This window comes from Populus alba, chromosome 14 (assembly GCF_005239225.2).
Source record: "Populus alba chromosome 14, ASM523922v2, whole genome shotgun sequence".
NCBI lineage: Eukaryota > Viridiplantae > Streptophyta > Magnoliopsida > Malpighiales > Salicaceae > Populus > Populus alba.
The window spans coordinates 17,197,897-17,214,378 of record NC_133297.1 but is presented as its reverse complement, the minus strand read 5'-3'; the positions used below and the strand labels follow the sequence as shown (position 1 = coordinate 17,214,378).

Sequence of the window (16,482 nt, the reverse complement as noted above, 5' to 3'; positions counted from 1 at the left end):
GCCATATAGCAGTTGACAAAAAAAATAAAAGAACAACCATCAATTTCATGTGAATTGGTAATGGAAACTACCATTTCCATTTGACTATAATTTCGTAGTTAATTGAAAACTTCCATTTGGCAATTGAGAGAATTAAAAAAAAAAAAAAAAAACATGACCGCACATTATAATTGCCATTTGGCAGCTGAAAACAAAAATGAAAGAACATATCTTTAAGAGATGTGTAACTGCCATTAGACAATTTAAAAATAAAAATAAAAACAATAATAATGAAGCAATTAATATTAATATATTCTTAATATAAATTGTTTAATTGTGGTGCCAATTTATTCATTGTTAAAATAAATTGCTTAATTTTCGTGTGTGTTTTTTTTTTTAACATATATGATGATACATGCCTTCATTAAATATTAAGTATAATATTTATGTGCTTTTGGAATTTTTTGTTGTAGTGGATAAGCAACAATAAATTAATTATTTATTAGGTTATGCCTTTATTCATGTTCATAAAATTCAAGAGCACATTGATTACATGTATCATAGGATGAGTAGACTGGCTATGAGTGGTGTTTACAAATTCTACACGGAACATCAAATGTTAATCGTTCTCAATTCTCTACTTGAGGAATGGATGTCTATGCAACTATTGTTGGAATATAGGCTGGAATCCTGAGATTTCAACAATCTTGCTAGTGAAATGTTGCTTAAGAGGGAACTTCAGTATACTAAAAAGGGTATATGATGCACTGGAAGAAGTGCATGTCGTTTGGACATTGCTACTAAATTCATTCCATGGTTTAAGCAAAATGAACTTAGAGAAGATGACTTTGATCAAGTTGATGACGTAATTGGAGACCTTACTTATATGTGCCTACAATATAAAATAATTCTAACATTTATTATTCTTAATATTGTATTTTTTTTAAAAGATGATTGGTTGTTTATTATGAATTGCATATTTTATGTAATTTAAGTTTAATTACATTCTATTCTGCAACCTGATTAGTTAGAGTTGTTAGTTGAAACTAATAACTATAATTTTGCACTCATTTAAATTTCCAATAATAATTAAACCATACAAATGGAAATTGATTAAGTGTTTAACATTTTTTTTTTCATTTTTATTGTATGTGTTAGATTATTATTTGTTTAATTTAGAATGGAGTGGCAAAATATGTCAATTAAATTTTACTAGATACTAATATTTGTAATTGTTGTCAATAACGCTTAATATGGCTACATCTAAAAGTATTATTGTTGATTTGAACCATGAAGATAAAGTAAGTGAAAAGAATTATGATGTTTGGCATCATAAGATTGAATATCTCTTGGAAGAGCAATAAATGCTGGAAACAATCACAAAACCAATGGTTGAACCTGAGCAAGGAAACATTGCTCAACATAGGCTTGATATGGAAGCATATCAAACCTATAAACACAAGGATCGTGTAGCTCGCATTTTGATGTGGAGCAGCATGAGAAATGATATAATGTTGCGTTTTAAAAGGCATCATTCAGCTCCATCTGTTTGGGATGTAGTAAACATTCAATATGAAGAAACCTTCACTACTAGACTTTATCAGTTAACCCCCAAATTTGATGGTTATAAGAAGCACCAAAATCAAACGATGAGGTAGCATGTTACAGTCATGTTTAACATGATTAGTGAATTAAGAGGTGTTGGGCATGAGATGACTGATGAACAACAAGTCCAAGTAGTTATCCACTTTTTGCCAAGCAATTGGGAAGATATGTGTGTTAACCTTACCTATAATGACAACATCAAGACATTTGATGATGTTGCTCGTCATGTCGAGCTTGAAGAAGATCGACTTCATGCTAAGAAGCCTATAAACGAGGCTTTTATATCTGAGACTAAGATGCGTAGATCATATGACTCTAAATATAAAAAGGGTAAGGCTAAGGGTCCTAAATATGACAAGAGAGGAAAAGAAGCAAGTAGTAATGGACATAAGCGCAAGCATGGAAAATATAGCAATAAGAAAAGCAAAAATATGAATTGTTTTAATTGTGGCAAACCTGGTCACTATGCTCATAATTGCACTAAGCCAAAGCTAATGTTTAACCACAATCATCCCTCTAACTTATACGTTAACAATTGTTTAATGCTTACTGAGTCTATTCCCTTTTAGATTATAGACTTAGGAGTAACCAACCACATAGTAAAGGATTCAACAACCTTTGTGGAATTTCATCGAATTATAAAGGGAAGTAGATACATATATATGGGAATAATGCTTCCACTGTTGTGCTTGGGATCGAAATCTGCAAACTAGATTTGCAGGGTGGTTACACACTTTTTCTTCATAATGTACTCTACGCTCCAGAAGTTTGATGGAATCTTGTGTCTGTTCTTGCTTTGCTCCAATTGGGCTTTAATATTGCGTTTATTGGTTATGTAAAAATACATCTGGATAATATTTTTTATGGTTCTAGTTTTATATTAAATGGTTTTATGGTGTTAGACATCGTTAATGTATCTATTAATTATAATGCTTCAATTTATGTTGTTCAAAATTCCAGCATTATTAATGATAATAATATAATGTTAGATTAGGATACATTGGGCAAGATCAATTACATAGATTAGCAAGAGCTGATCTTTTAGGATCACTTACCAAAGAGAAATTGCCCATTTGTGAGCAATGTCTTGTTGGAAAAGCAACTAGATTATCATTTGGCAGAGCTAAAAGAGCTAGTATTCCATTACAGCTTATTCATTTAGACATTTGTGACCCAAGGAATGTGAGAACAAGACATGGAGGGAATTATTTCATTATATTTATAGATGATTTCACATGATTTGGTCATGTTTATTTGATCTCACATAAGTCTGAAGCATTGGATTGCTTCATTCGATACACAAATCTAATGGAGAATAAACTAAGTACCAATATCAAAGCTTTAAGAACTGATCGAAGACATGAATATCTATTCAAAAAATTTTAAAAAATTTATGATGAAAAGGGTATAACTAGATAGCTAACTATTCCTTATACTCCACAACAAAATGGTGTAGCAGAAAAGGAGGAATAAAACTCTATTTGACATGGTTAGGTCAATGATGATGCAAGCTAACTTATCAATTTTTTTTTGGAGATGCATTGTTGACTACTGCTTATATACTTAATCATCTGCCCTCTAAATCTGTCTCATCCACCTCATATGAACTATGGAATGGTGTCAAACCTAATCTAGGTTTTTTCCATCCATAGGGTGTGCAACTTATATTCACAATACTTCTCATGAATATGATAAACTTGGTCCTAAGGGAAATAAGTGTATCTTTATACAATATTCTGAAGATTCCAAAGGATTTTTATTTATTGATGAAAAAGCTGATGGAAGAGTGACATAGATTAAATCACGTGATGTTGTATTCTTAGAAAATATTTTTCCAAAGACAGGTAAGGTTGAAAAAGATTTTCAATTATATGAAATGGAAAATCTAGATTATGGTGCAATAAGCCATTGAGTAGAGGACTTAAATGAAATTTGTAATCCTCCTAGAAACAGTGATAGTAATATTTTACCTATTCCTACTCTTATGGAGCAAGATTATGAGCAATCTTAACCTCAAAGAAGCATTTATGAACAAATTCATCGTCGTTGATTTGAGATTGAGGGGGAAGCGTTTATGATTGCTCCACAAGATGATAAAGAACCTAAAACATTTTAGTCATGCTCTATTTGATCTTAAAGCAAGTGAATGGATTAAAGCAATAGAAGAAGAAATGGAGTCAATGAAAATTAATCAAGTTTGGGACTTGGTTGATTTACCATCAGGACAAAGATCTATTGTAAATAAATGGGTACTTAAAATTAAACGTAAGGCGGATAGATCAATAGAATGTTATAAGGCTTAACTAGTAGCGAAAGGCTACACTAAAAAAGAGGGAATTGATAATGAAGATACATTCTCACTAGTTGTGAGGATTACTTCAGTTCATTTTATTTTAGCTAAAGTCGAACAAATGGACCTAGAGTTATACCAAATGGACGTTAGAACCACGTTTCTCAATGGAGAACTAAATGAGGAGATCTATATGGATCAACCTAAAGGATTCGAGACTAAAGGACAAGAGCGCAAATTTTGCAAGCTTAAAAGATTTATATATAGTCTTAAACAAGCCTCGAGACAATGGAATGTCAAGTTTCATCAAGCTATCCTTAAGGATGGTTTTACAATGATGGAAAAAGATCATTACATGTATTTAAAACGTTTTAACAATAGTTTTATAATATTTTCCTTATATGTTGACAACATCTTAATACCTGGAGATAGCAAAAAAATGATTGATACTACTAAAAGATGCTTATCATCAAACTTTGAAATGAAAAACATGGGCATGGCTAGCTATGTTCTTAGTGTGAAAATCATAAGAGATCGCGTTAAAAGGCTTTTGGGTTTAACTCAAAAGACTTACATCAAAAAGATGTTAGAGTGCTATCACATGCAAGATAACAAACCAATGGACACCCTTGTTGATAAAAGTTTGAGCCAAAGCTGTGATATGTGTCCTAAAACTCTAAAAGAAAAGAAGAAAATGTCCAGAATACATTATGCTAGTGTTGTCGGTAGTTTGATGTATGCAATGATATGCACACGTCCCAATATATGTTATGAAGTTGGATTGGTTAGCCAATATCAATCAGACCTTGGATTGGTCAGAAACACTGGATGACAGTTAAAAGAATTCTACGATGTCTAAAAGAAACTTCAAATTACATGTTATGTTACCAAGGAAAGAAAGACTTACGATTGATTGATTTATGTGATGTTGATTGGAAAGGAGATATCAAACAATCCAAATCAACTTCAGGATGTGCTTTCTTGCTTAATGATAGTGCAATACTATGGAGGAGTAAGAAACAATCCTATATATCCTTATTTAATATGAAGGCTGAGCATGTAACTTGTTCCGCAACAACATAAGATGCTGTTTGGTTAAAACATTCCTTGTATCATTTGAAAATTATCAAATCAACATCAGACTCAGTGACAATTTACTGTGATAACACTGCTGTAATAGTTATGGCCAAAGATCCAAAATACCATGGAAAGAACAAACATATCAAAATGAAATATCACTACATTAAAGAAGCAATTACTGAATAAGATGTGATCCTAAAACACATTTCTACAAATTCTATGGTTGCAAATCCATTCACAAAACCAATAGCAAGGGATGTATTTGTTAGACATGTGAGATCTCTTGGCTTATGTAGAATGTAATTAGTAATATAATTAGTTTTAAGGATAATACAAAAGCTTATTGTAACACCCTCAAATTATAATGGCATGAAATCTCAAACATTTCTTTACTAATATCAAGTATTGAATAGTATGTCTAAGATTATAGGAATTTTTTTTTTTTTTGAAATTTTGACAAAGTTTCCTTTGTTTTCTGATGTTACCAAGTTATCGACTAGACATCATTCAATTATAATACTTATAACTTCCACTTTGATCCAACCATCCTAGATCATATCTCAATCTCATCAAATATATTTCACATAACTATACTTCATTGTATTTTTCTCAACCTTACATCATCAACAAATAACACATTAACTACAAACAATTATAAACTCAAAAGATTCATATTGAACTAACTATTACATTAACATGCATTCATCTTCTAAACATGCAGGATTATAATTACTAAATATTCTTTTTGATTAGTTTAATAATATTAGTTCCTTACTCATACATTTTAAATGTACAAGTACCGAAAGCAAAACATGTTCAGGATATATATATTACAATCTCCATATAATACAAATTACATATAAAGCAAATATATTAAATCCCCCAAAATAAACAAATTAAAACACAAAGCCCATTTTTAATGCTCCGCATCACCTCGTGAAAAACCTGTATACATAACATTAATAAGAAATAAGGAAGATAACACATTAAAGATGATAAAGCTATTATGTTCACAAGTCTTCAAATTATATCAAATTATTTATTTATTTTTTTCATCACCAACTTACTATATATCAACATTAAGAACCCATTCATAATTTATTAATCATTTACTTATAGGACCTCTATGACCAACATTCATTGCTTAATTTTTAATTTGGAAATTCACAAAGTTTACCTCAAACCCGGCTAACCTTCTTAAATAGCCAACTATCAAATCGGTAATTTCATACAAATTACCCAACATCTGGCTATTCTCTATCAATAGCCAATATACCTGGTAATTCCATACGAATTACCCAACATCCGGCTATTTTCTATCAATAGCCTATATAACCGATAATTCTATACGAATTGGCCAACATCCGGCTATTCTCTATTAATAGCCAATATACCCGGTAATTCCATACGAATTACCTAACATCCGGCTATTTTCTATTAATAGCCTATACAATCGGTAATTCCATACGAATTACCCAACATCCAGCTATTTTCTATCAATAGCCAATACAACCGGTAATTCCATACCAACCGGTAATTTTATATTGACCAGTAATTCATACAAACTAACAGTTTCTTCATCTACTTCTTCCTTATCAACATGTCATAAACAACTCATAACTAATAATGAAACTTTGAATTTTAAACGAAAGTGATGAATCACTTACCGTCTGCTCGGGATGGCCCAGCTCCTCCTGCCTGATGCCCTGCTCTCGGTACAACTCCTGAATCAATCAGATTGCACTACATTTTTAATCCATTATCATTTCTCCTATGTGCCTAAATTTAAAGCACGTAATATCTTTTATTTGATTGGGGTTTACACCAAAATTTTCATTCATTTGTCACCTCATTTTCAATATATAGTTTTAATCAATTTTCTTCTTTTAACTCACTTAAAGAATTCTCCCATGAACTTTTCCTACTATTTATTTATTTCTTCTTTTCACATTCTTATGATGTGTTTTTTTTTTTTCTTTCACTTGTTTATATTCTAAATACTTCAAATAAGATAAATAACATCATTTCTCAAACATAAAACAATCAAAACCTCATTCCTATATTTCCTCATCCTTAATCACAAGTTCTTTTCTTCAAAATTATTCAATTTCTTTCTTAATTACTACTTACATTCACTATTTTTACAATATTCTACCTCAATTCCATCATGTTTACTAGTTTTCTCAAAATCCCCAAATTCTTATAAGAACCCTAATTTAAAAAAAATCAAGATTATGAGAAATTAAATCAAATTTCATTGTCATTGTTTGATAGCTTACTCAAATAGACCCAAAAACACTTCATTCAAGTAAGAATCTAAACTTTTCATGCTTACCAATCTAAGTTCTCCCAACTTTTTTTCTCCTCCTAGTGTGTCCAGCCCTCCCTTCCTTTCTTATATCTTCCTTCACTTGATTCTTCCTTAATTTAATGGTCCAAGTCTTTCAATCTTAAAGTTTCAAAGCTCTCTCTCACTTTTTCTTGTTTTTCTCTTAACTTCTCATGTTTTTCTCATGTTTTTCTCTCTTCTTTTTTCTTCCTATTTGTTACTGCCCAGTCGGCAGTTCATAATAGAAAAGGGGCTGACTTGTTTTTTTTTTAATGGTAAATTACTATTTTACCCTTAATGAGTCTTTTTGCTTCCATTTAACGGTCCTTATTCTTTGATAGCACTACTGAGCTCCGTTCATTCTAAAATTTTAACCAGATTTTATTCAATATATTTTAAGGTTCCTCATAAAATTTTAGTTCAATCTGATGATCGAATTTAAAATTACGTCCAATAACGTAAAACTAGTCAAATTGTGATTTTTCATCAAATTTCAGAATTTATCTAAAAATTCTGAAATTTTAACCGAAGCTAAGGAATCATATTATAAGGCTCCACGTAAATTTTTAGAATTTTCTGATAACCCAATCAAGAGTTATAAATTTTGTTTCCTTTTTGTTTTACATGAAATTAGTCAATTTATAGTTTTTCGCCTAGAGGGTTTACACTTATAGTGATTGAGTAATGAATAAATGTTATTAAGTATCGTATAATACCATTTGTTGAAGTATGTCGATATACTTAGATTGACTCCCTCACATGAGTAATCACCTCGAACACTTGTAAGGCGAGTAGAGATGAAACTATTTGAATTTTAATGCTCAATAAACGACTTGGGCATAATGGGAGCAATTTTAACTCAAAATGATTATTAAAAAAGTCACCTTGGCTGGGACCAAGATAAGGTTCTTAAATAAAAGAATCGGCACGAATGAATTTTTACCATTCATGTGTCCATTATGATTGAAGCCAAGTGTGAACTTATTCATCTGCCACTAATGAAAAATAAGCCAATGAGAATTTTTGATTTGAAGTCTATGTTCTTAGCAACAAGACTAAGACTTGTAGAATGTATTTCCTCTAACAAGGAGAGCAACGACATATACTTTTTGTCTTAAGAAAAGAAAAGAGTAAGCTCCACTATAACATGTGTTTCATACTACATGTGTTTACGATCATTACATGAATAAAGAATGGATCCCTGCTTTTTTATTATGTGAGTTCTGAAAATCATGTCTAAGGTCTCAAAATCTTACCCTTTATGACTTTTGACTATATCATGAGATGATGTATTAATGATTACTACTTTAGGAGTATATCCTATAGTCATAGAATGATTTGACTTAAATGAATACTCATATAAAAGTGAGTTAATTCAAATTTGATTGATATGAGAGCGAAAAAAAAATAATTTTAGTTCTACACTTATTACTTGTATTTACCGGCCAGGATCATATTACTTGAATAGATCTGATATGATTTAGAATTCTTGTAATTGTAATGATGGATTGAGTATGAAATTCTCGAGGGATTGAATTATATTCAGTCATGTGTAACTAAAAATGCTTGGGGTATATTAGTACACTTTAAGGAATAATTAATTATGAGGTTGATGTCTCCTATATAGCTTGTATTAGGTTTATATAATGGAGCTCCTTTCACTGTGTGTTTCAGGTCGTACTGTCCGTTTATCAAGCATGAAATTCTTATGCAAGTTTGAAGTATAATGTATTAGAGAGATTCAGTCCTTCATGGGCGAGTGAGAGATGTTGGTTATTGGGTTAGGTCTGGTCCGCCCATGATGGATGGGTCTGGTCCAAGTTATTAGAGGAGTTACTAACGGAAGTAACCGGCTCCTTTAATCATATATAAATGGACATAACCCATATGAAAAAATAATTTTTCATTTATTGAATAATCATTCATTCATTCTTTTCTCTCATATTGGAATCTCTGCATTACGTTGACAAGATTTACAAAGATGGTCGTACTATGAAATATCACTTTGGTTCTAGTAATTGAAGTGGCACTGAAGTAATTGATTCAGGAATAAGAAAACAAATTCTCACAAGTAAGTTTTTCTTTCCAATCTACACGTCTTCATCCTTCCCTTCAATTCACAGCTAGAATCGCTATCGTGAACACCAACCCATTCTCCCTCATAATTAAAGACCATTAATTGCGATCTTCACATCGAAACCAGCCACCATAGCCACATAATCAATAGCTGTAATACCCTCCACATCATCAACTCGTAAATGACCAAAACTCTTCCTCACCTTCGCTCCCTCGCAACCCACAACTAGATTGATCATCTTGGTTTAACCATCAACCGACAAACCATGAAGAAGAAAGAAATAGATAAAACAAAGGAAGAAATAAATTGATTGTGTTTGTGGTTTTTTTTTTTCTATGGTTTTTTTTTCCTGTGTTTTGCAGGTGAAGGCGAATCTTAAATTTTTTCAAAAACACTATTAAGACACAAATTAAAAAAATTAAATCTTTTCAAAAACATTATTAAGACACAAATTTAAAAATTTAAATCTTTTTAAAATCACTTTTAAAAAGCATAAACAAATGAGCTTATAGTTAATAATAATAAAAAAAAAAAGTAAAAAAAAAAAAAAAAAAAACAACTGTAGAGAAACCACCCAATAAAAAAAGAAGCGAAAAGAAAGCAACCCTGTGTCTCTGGTCTTGAGACTCTCAAACCCAACCAACCAGGGGAAAGCACCGCACTCCCCTGCTATCTCTATTCCCATTCCATTCCATACAGAAAGCATTGAACTTTGATTATGTCTCAATCACAACGTGAGTTTTCTTTCATAATTCTTGAATTAATTTATTATTTACACGTTCCCATTCTTCTTCTTCTTCTAGTTTTTACCCTTCGTTTGTTATTGTTGATTCTGTATATTTGGTGTGTTCAATATGGTGATGTTGAAGCTTCAATCATTAACACAAAAAAGGTTTTTTTAGGTTGGGTGCCATTTTATGCTTACATCTCCTATTTGATGTATGTAAAGTACAAAACCTAGAAACCTTCTATTTCTTTTGATTTGTATGTTTTGGGAATTAATATTTGAAAAAACCAGTTCTCTTAGTAGCTGTACAAGAAAATGGGCGTCATAAAATTACTTAAACTATATAATTTCGAGCATTTGGACTGAAACATGATGGGACACAAGTGGGTTTCTTGGATCAAATTCTGCAATGAGCAGTGCACTGTTATCAAGAAAAAGCCTCGATAAAAGGGTTTTCTTCTTGCATAGTCAATGTTTTTGTTTTGCATTGTTGCAACTGAACTAATCAAGTCTGTATGGTGTTGTCTACAGTGGATGAAAACGCTTCTGCTTCTATGAGTGAAGATGGAGACATGGATCAAATTGTGGAGAGTTCTAATGGTAAAGAGTTGGCAATTAGTGAAGCAAGTTCTGATATGGAACCATGTGTAGGCATGGAGTTTGAGTCTGAAGAGGCTGCCAAGGTGTTCTATGATGCATATGCGACGCATGTGGGATTTATCATGCGCGTCGATGCATTTCGACGATCAATGCGTGATGGGAAGGTTGTTTGGCGTCGACTTGTTTGCAATAAAGAAGGATTTCGTAAGTTAAGACCTAGAAGAAGTGAAAACAGGAAACCTCGAGCAGTCACAAGAGAAGGGTGTAAGGCAATGATAGTTGTGAAGAAAGAGAAAGCAGGAAAATGGGTTGTAACAAGATTTGTAAAGGAGCACAATCATCCCTTGGTACCTACACCCGCTAATGGTCGGCGGACTGTGCTTTTATCTCAAACACCGGTGAGTGCAGCAATAGAAAAGTCTCCCGTTTCTTTTACTTTTAAGAAAAAAGTATTAACTGCCTATTTATATCTCTATTTACCATGTTTCCACTTGTTAGTCACCTAGCTGTAATTTCTGGGTTATTCACTAGCATTGATGTTCATTATGTTGATCTATCAGTAGATTCCGTTGTCAGTTATTGTGCTCGAATGTTGAATTGGTTATAAGTTTCAATCATCTCATAAGCTGATGGGTAGCTTACTAGCTTTAGATCCATTTGAGGCTTTTCCTTGGAGTGTCATGGACAAAGTAAAGCTCAACTGTTGTGACAGTTTAAATAGTTGCTTGCTACGTGGATCATTACCATATCTTTCCTTGCTTCACAGTATTTGTCAGTTTTTATTGTTTTCCTGGTCTATTGTTGAAGTTCATGATCAATCATTTTACCTCTTACAAAGCATCAAGCTTGTCAGAACATGTTGCCTGCCTACACTAGATAACAAGTGCTCTAGTGTTCCTTCTTGCAATATTAGTTTTTGTAAGTTGGATTACTGCAAGATGAGATTATCATTACTTTTCCTCAAGTCTATGGAGCTGTTAAGCACAAGACATACAATAAACTGTGCTCTATTTAGAATACAGCTTATATCTTTTCCAGAAGCTACTTGACTTCAGGAAGGGTTGTACAAAAATTCTAAAACAAGTCTTCTTGCAATGGAGATGGGTTTTATTCAGATTAGTTTTTCGTGCCCTTGCAATAAGTCATGTCTTGTTCCTGCTAGTTGAGATAATCCATAAACCACCGAATGAAGATAATCTTGTTTATGTCAATCCCAAAATTTGGAGCGTCCAAGTCAGTTATTAAGTATTATAGACTGGATGGCCTACAAAAGTGAGCCAGCAACTGGAGGACAAAAAGTAAGCCTGGTCAGAGGGAACAAAGGCAATCCATCTTACTTCCTGAAGCACAATGTCCATTTCTTATTTGGATTGCATGATAACCTCGTTGAGTGGTAGAGAGACAAACCACATTCAGGAAGGGTTTCCTGAGATTCCTACATGTCTTTTTGAGGCAAATCTACATTTTATTACTCGCTACAGTTAGTAGAATTGTCTTCCAACCACAGGAATCTTCAAACTTCAAATTGATGTTGTCGAGTGCTATAACTTGTCAAGTGAGACTTTGATAACAGGTAATCAAGACAAAATGAGTTGATACCACCACGTGCTTTGCTTGTTCACTAAGGGTGGTTTGGAAGGTGAAGGTTATTGTGAAAGCAGCAAGCTGCAAAGTGTAAAGTAAGCACCTTTTTTTTTTGGTTGTGCATATTCCCCGACTCCTTGCCATGAGAACCTAATCAAGGTGTTCTCCTGTCATTCCAACACATGGTGCTGCATAGGTAGCACCATGGTGCGAACCTGTCTTTGTGCACACAGTGCTGTTCTGTGCTGCATCTTTGATGATAGAGATATCAATCTTTTGCTTCCTTCTTCGCGTGAAGACACCAGCCTGTGATATCCAGGCTGTTTCTTTTGTTTTGGATGGGGTGCAATACTGGTCAATGGTTATCTATGTTTATGTCTGTGAAGACTAACGTTTGCTTAACTGAACAAGCTCAAAACCTTTTGTAATCATGATTACTAGTTGACTCAGTGCTATCTGGAAGTTCCCTGTTCTGTCCAAAATATAGGTCCGTTCCAGCAAAAAATAAAGGATGGGTTTCTGCAAGTGACTGTTAATAAGAAAGATCTTTTTTTTTTTTTTTTTAATTGAAAAAAGCATCTACTTCAGAAAGTAGAGCTGTTAAATTATGAGCAATTTATGACATTAGAGGAAGGCGGTACTTGTATAATGACCAAAACTGTTGGCCTTCTGGTTCTCTTTTGTACCACTATCAACAGTTAGAGGACACTTTTGTCATTTTGTGGAAGTTGGCGGTCTTTGTTCAGGTCATTTTTGTTCTAGCCTTTTTCTGCTTCCCAATGACTAGCAGTGCTATGTGCCATTACCTTTTTTTCAAATAACAAATTTATAGGCCTTCTTACTTTAAATGTAAGATTTTGTGAACTTTTGGATGAAAGACTTTGTAAAGCAATCTTACTTTATTCGAAATGGAAGATTCTGTTAGGCAGTCTCACCAGCCATGCCTGAGTTTCATTTGTGTGAGATTATGGGATGTGAAATGTGAGTGAAGTCATTAAATTTTGACTTGAGTGAACAATTTTTTTTCTTTGAGATGGTTATCATCTCAAATCTGAAGCGTGCAGTTCATTCTCTGACTGAATCAAGCGATTTCAGAGTCATGAACAATTTCCAGATAGCACCAAAAGAGTGAAACTTCAACTCAGGGATACATGTATTTGTAAAATGCTGCATTGAGGCTAATTCCTCATATAGCCAAGAAGTTGGGAATCCTTTGGGCTTTGGGAGTTTATTATGTATAAAATTGCATTAAGTAGTTCTCAGGATATTATTGTGCTTCTTATATTGTTATGAAAGATTTGCTCCGGTTCACTCTATAAGCTAATAAATGACATTAGATTGATTTTGGGCCTTAGTAACAAACATGTATAAACGAACCTCAAGTCCATCCTTATTGCTTTGCTGTGCCCAAAAATAGGAAATCTATAGTGTTTTTGGAATCTGATATGAAAACTTCAGCTCCTAGATGGGCTATATACAGAATTCTCTTTCAATGTCCAACCTCAACCTCGAAGATGATGATGTGATTATTTTGTTTAGATCTCTATACCTTTAATTTTCGATGCCAATGTAACATGCATTTTCAGTCTCGTGAGAGGTGAAGATAGAGGCTTCAACCATTTCTACAATAATCTTGTTAGTATTTTCTATTTTTTACCATGCAGTTATTTCTTATGTATTCTGTAGGATGAGAAAGATGTAAAGATTCGAGAATTGACTGCTGAGCTACAACGAGAGCGAAAGCGATCTGCAGCTTATCAAGAACAGCTTGATATGGTTTTGAGAGATATGGAGGAGCATTCCAATCACTTATCAAGAAACATTGATGACATAGTTCAAAGTGTAAAAGAAATTGAATCAAGGAGGTAGCTTCTGTTGGTCTTGTTTGATAATCTAGTTGGCTTGTCTCTATACAATTTCTTTGAGATGCTGATACCTTTTCTCCAAAATGTAGTCTGAATCTGTAGTTTCAGCTGAAATGTCCTTTACTTCATATCAGTCTGGCCTTTTCTTCTTTTTCTCACCATGAGACCTATATCCCACCATTTCTTATCATTTGAGACACATCTATGGAGCAGAGTCAGGTGTGAACTCAGAAATTCTGAAAATAGCTTAGATTCTTTGTTTACTATTCTTGCCAAGAGATCTCCAGAAGAAGAATCTGATACAATCTCTCCACGCCAAAACAAGTCCTTGACAGTCTCATCTCTTTAAACCATGCCACATGTAGTTCATACAATTCTTCCGTCTCCCAACAGGATTTAGGAAACCATTGTTCTGTTGTTTGAACTTTCAGTCTTAGCCTGTTTTTCAGAAATACACAAGCCTCTAAGCTGCTAATTTCTCGACTCTTAAAAGTCTTTTCCTAAGCAGACAATTGTATCCGATTTTCCTATGGTTGGATAAAAGGAAACATGGCAATATACAGAAGTTCCTGTATGGCAATTGAAAGTTAATAGCTGCCCCTATTTTTGCATCACGAATTCATGCATTTGGGAGGACTTGAACTTTGAACTCCTGAAAACTTTTAATCTAGAGGTGTTCCTCGAAAACCTTAATGCGTAGGGTAACTAGTTTTCCAAGGAGATGTTTTCTAACTGCGTGGAAGAGGACAGCACGCTGCCACAAGGGAAGCCTCATGGACAAGTGAAATTGTATCGGAAAGTTAAAATGATTAAATCAGTCTTGCTCCAAATATCTACGAGACGAGTAAAGTAAACACCACCCTTTTACAGGTTTTGGTTGCGCTTCGAGATTAAAAATACAGGACAGCAATTTTTTTTTTTTTTTTACACTTGAAATTCTTTAACCAAACTCTGAGATCCCTTATCATTTGAGCTACCCTGATTTGGGATCCGGAACATGATATAAAATATAGTGAACAACATCGATGGCAAATAAATAAGCACCCCAATAAACACAATCACAGAGAGCGTAGCCACTGCAGTGACAGTATAATAGCTCCCACAGGACAGCTTCCCCACCTTAATCTGTACAACATCGGCCATTGAAAGTGTCAAGAACACAATCCCAGTAGTTGACGCTATCACTGAGGATAAGAAGGCAACGCCCCGAGCCTATCCAAAAAACCTGTGTCCTTCGAATTTATGAGGGCGAAAAAGGTTGAGAAAAACCTTGAGTGATTTGGCTATCAGGCTAGATAAGAGGAAGCAAGCAAAGGATATAACTTCAAAGACAACAAGTCTCTTCGCCACCTCTGGGCCGGCGTCACATTCTCGTCGATTTTCAAGGCTATACTGGTTGCGAGAAGCCACGGATAACCCCACGAACACAGCTATCGTGAAGAGTGAGTTGACATTAACGAGGTCATCGAGCGCCTTCTTGAAGATTTCTTTATCGTTAACTTCAGCTTTTTTGGCCACACCAATTAGCTGGTCTAGTTTCTCCAGAATCCTTTTCTCCATATTCAGCCGTTTTGCTTGGCCCTCCTCCTCCTGCTCCCTGAAAGGACAACAAAACCAATCAAACACGCAGGTAAATCTGATCAGTCCCGACAAAACACTGAGTGAAGACACGAAACAGCTAATATTTTACCCGCTCATGATCAGATTCTCTACTTCTTCTGCTGCAGCTCTCTCTGTCTGTGTTGGGTAAAGAACTTGAACCAGGCGAGGCTATATTGCAGTTTACACTTGCAGGTTGGAAAGGGACTTCTAATTCTCCTTCGTTGGACCTGTGAAAAGCACTGTGCTGAGAAGATATTTCAATTAAGAAAGAAGCATCAACTTCAATTATTGATTCTAACCACATGTGGAACATCAGTACTGTTCAGATCATTAAAGTGTATGGTTAGGTGGGAGCTACGATGCAAATTCCGAAAGCAAAAGTAATTGATGACTCGTCTACCATATGCAAAGGTGATCCCATGATAAAAAGAAAGAGCTATATTGTTTTTGTTAAAATAATATTAATAAAAAAAACTGCTATCGTACTTAAAAAATTATTTTTTTAATAGAAATTAAATTGTTATTTTTATTAAAAAATAAATTTATTTTCATATAATTTTCAAAAGCTACTCAATATTAAATATTTTATTTTGTATCCTCTCTTGATTTTTTAATTTAGTTTTTGTTTAATATTAATGACTCTTTTAAACATACATTAACGTATATAAATTTTTTTATTTATTTTAAATTATTATTTTTATTAAAAAAATTTTATTTTCATTTAATTTTCAAAAGCTAAGCAAT

The 16,482-nt window shown here is 33.4% G+C and overlaps 1 protein-coding gene and 1 long non-coding RNA gene across 2 annotated transcripts; one reads left to right on the top strand and one right to left on the bottom strand.

Moving 5' to 3' along the window:
- Positions 1–9,956: 9,956 nt before the first annotated feature.
- On the top strand, positions 9,957–14,264 carry LOC118063410 (protein FAR1-RELATED SEQUENCE 2). Its single transcript, XM_035077429.2, has 3 exons — positions 9,957–10,094; positions 10,619–11,085; positions 13,958–14,264. Exons 1-3 carry the CDS (start codon positions 10,079–10,081, stop codon positions 14,138–14,140), a joined length of 666 nt encoding a protein of 221 aa, XP_034933320.1. The 5' UTR covers positions 9,957–10,078; the 3' UTR covers positions 14,141–14,264.
- A 717-nt stretch (positions 14,265–14,981) lies between these two features.
- Positions 14,982–16,133, bottom strand: LOC118063411 (uncharacterized). The gene is made up of 2 exons (XR_012167951.1): positions 15,827–16,133; positions 14,982–15,733 (listed from the first exon to the last, which is right to left on the bottom strand). It is a non-coding gene; the product is annotated as an uncharacterized lncRNA (long non-coding RNA).
- Between the last annotated feature and the right edge of the window lie 349 nt (positions 16,134–16,482).

What these genes read in the sequence shown, in the direction of transcription:
- LOC118063410 (XM_035077429.2), top strand. An exon ending in TGCTTTTATCTCAAACACCG is followed by an intron (nt 11,086 to 13,957) that starts GTGAGTGCAGCA and finishes TGTATTCTGTAG; the next exon opens with GATGAGAAAGATGTAAAGAT.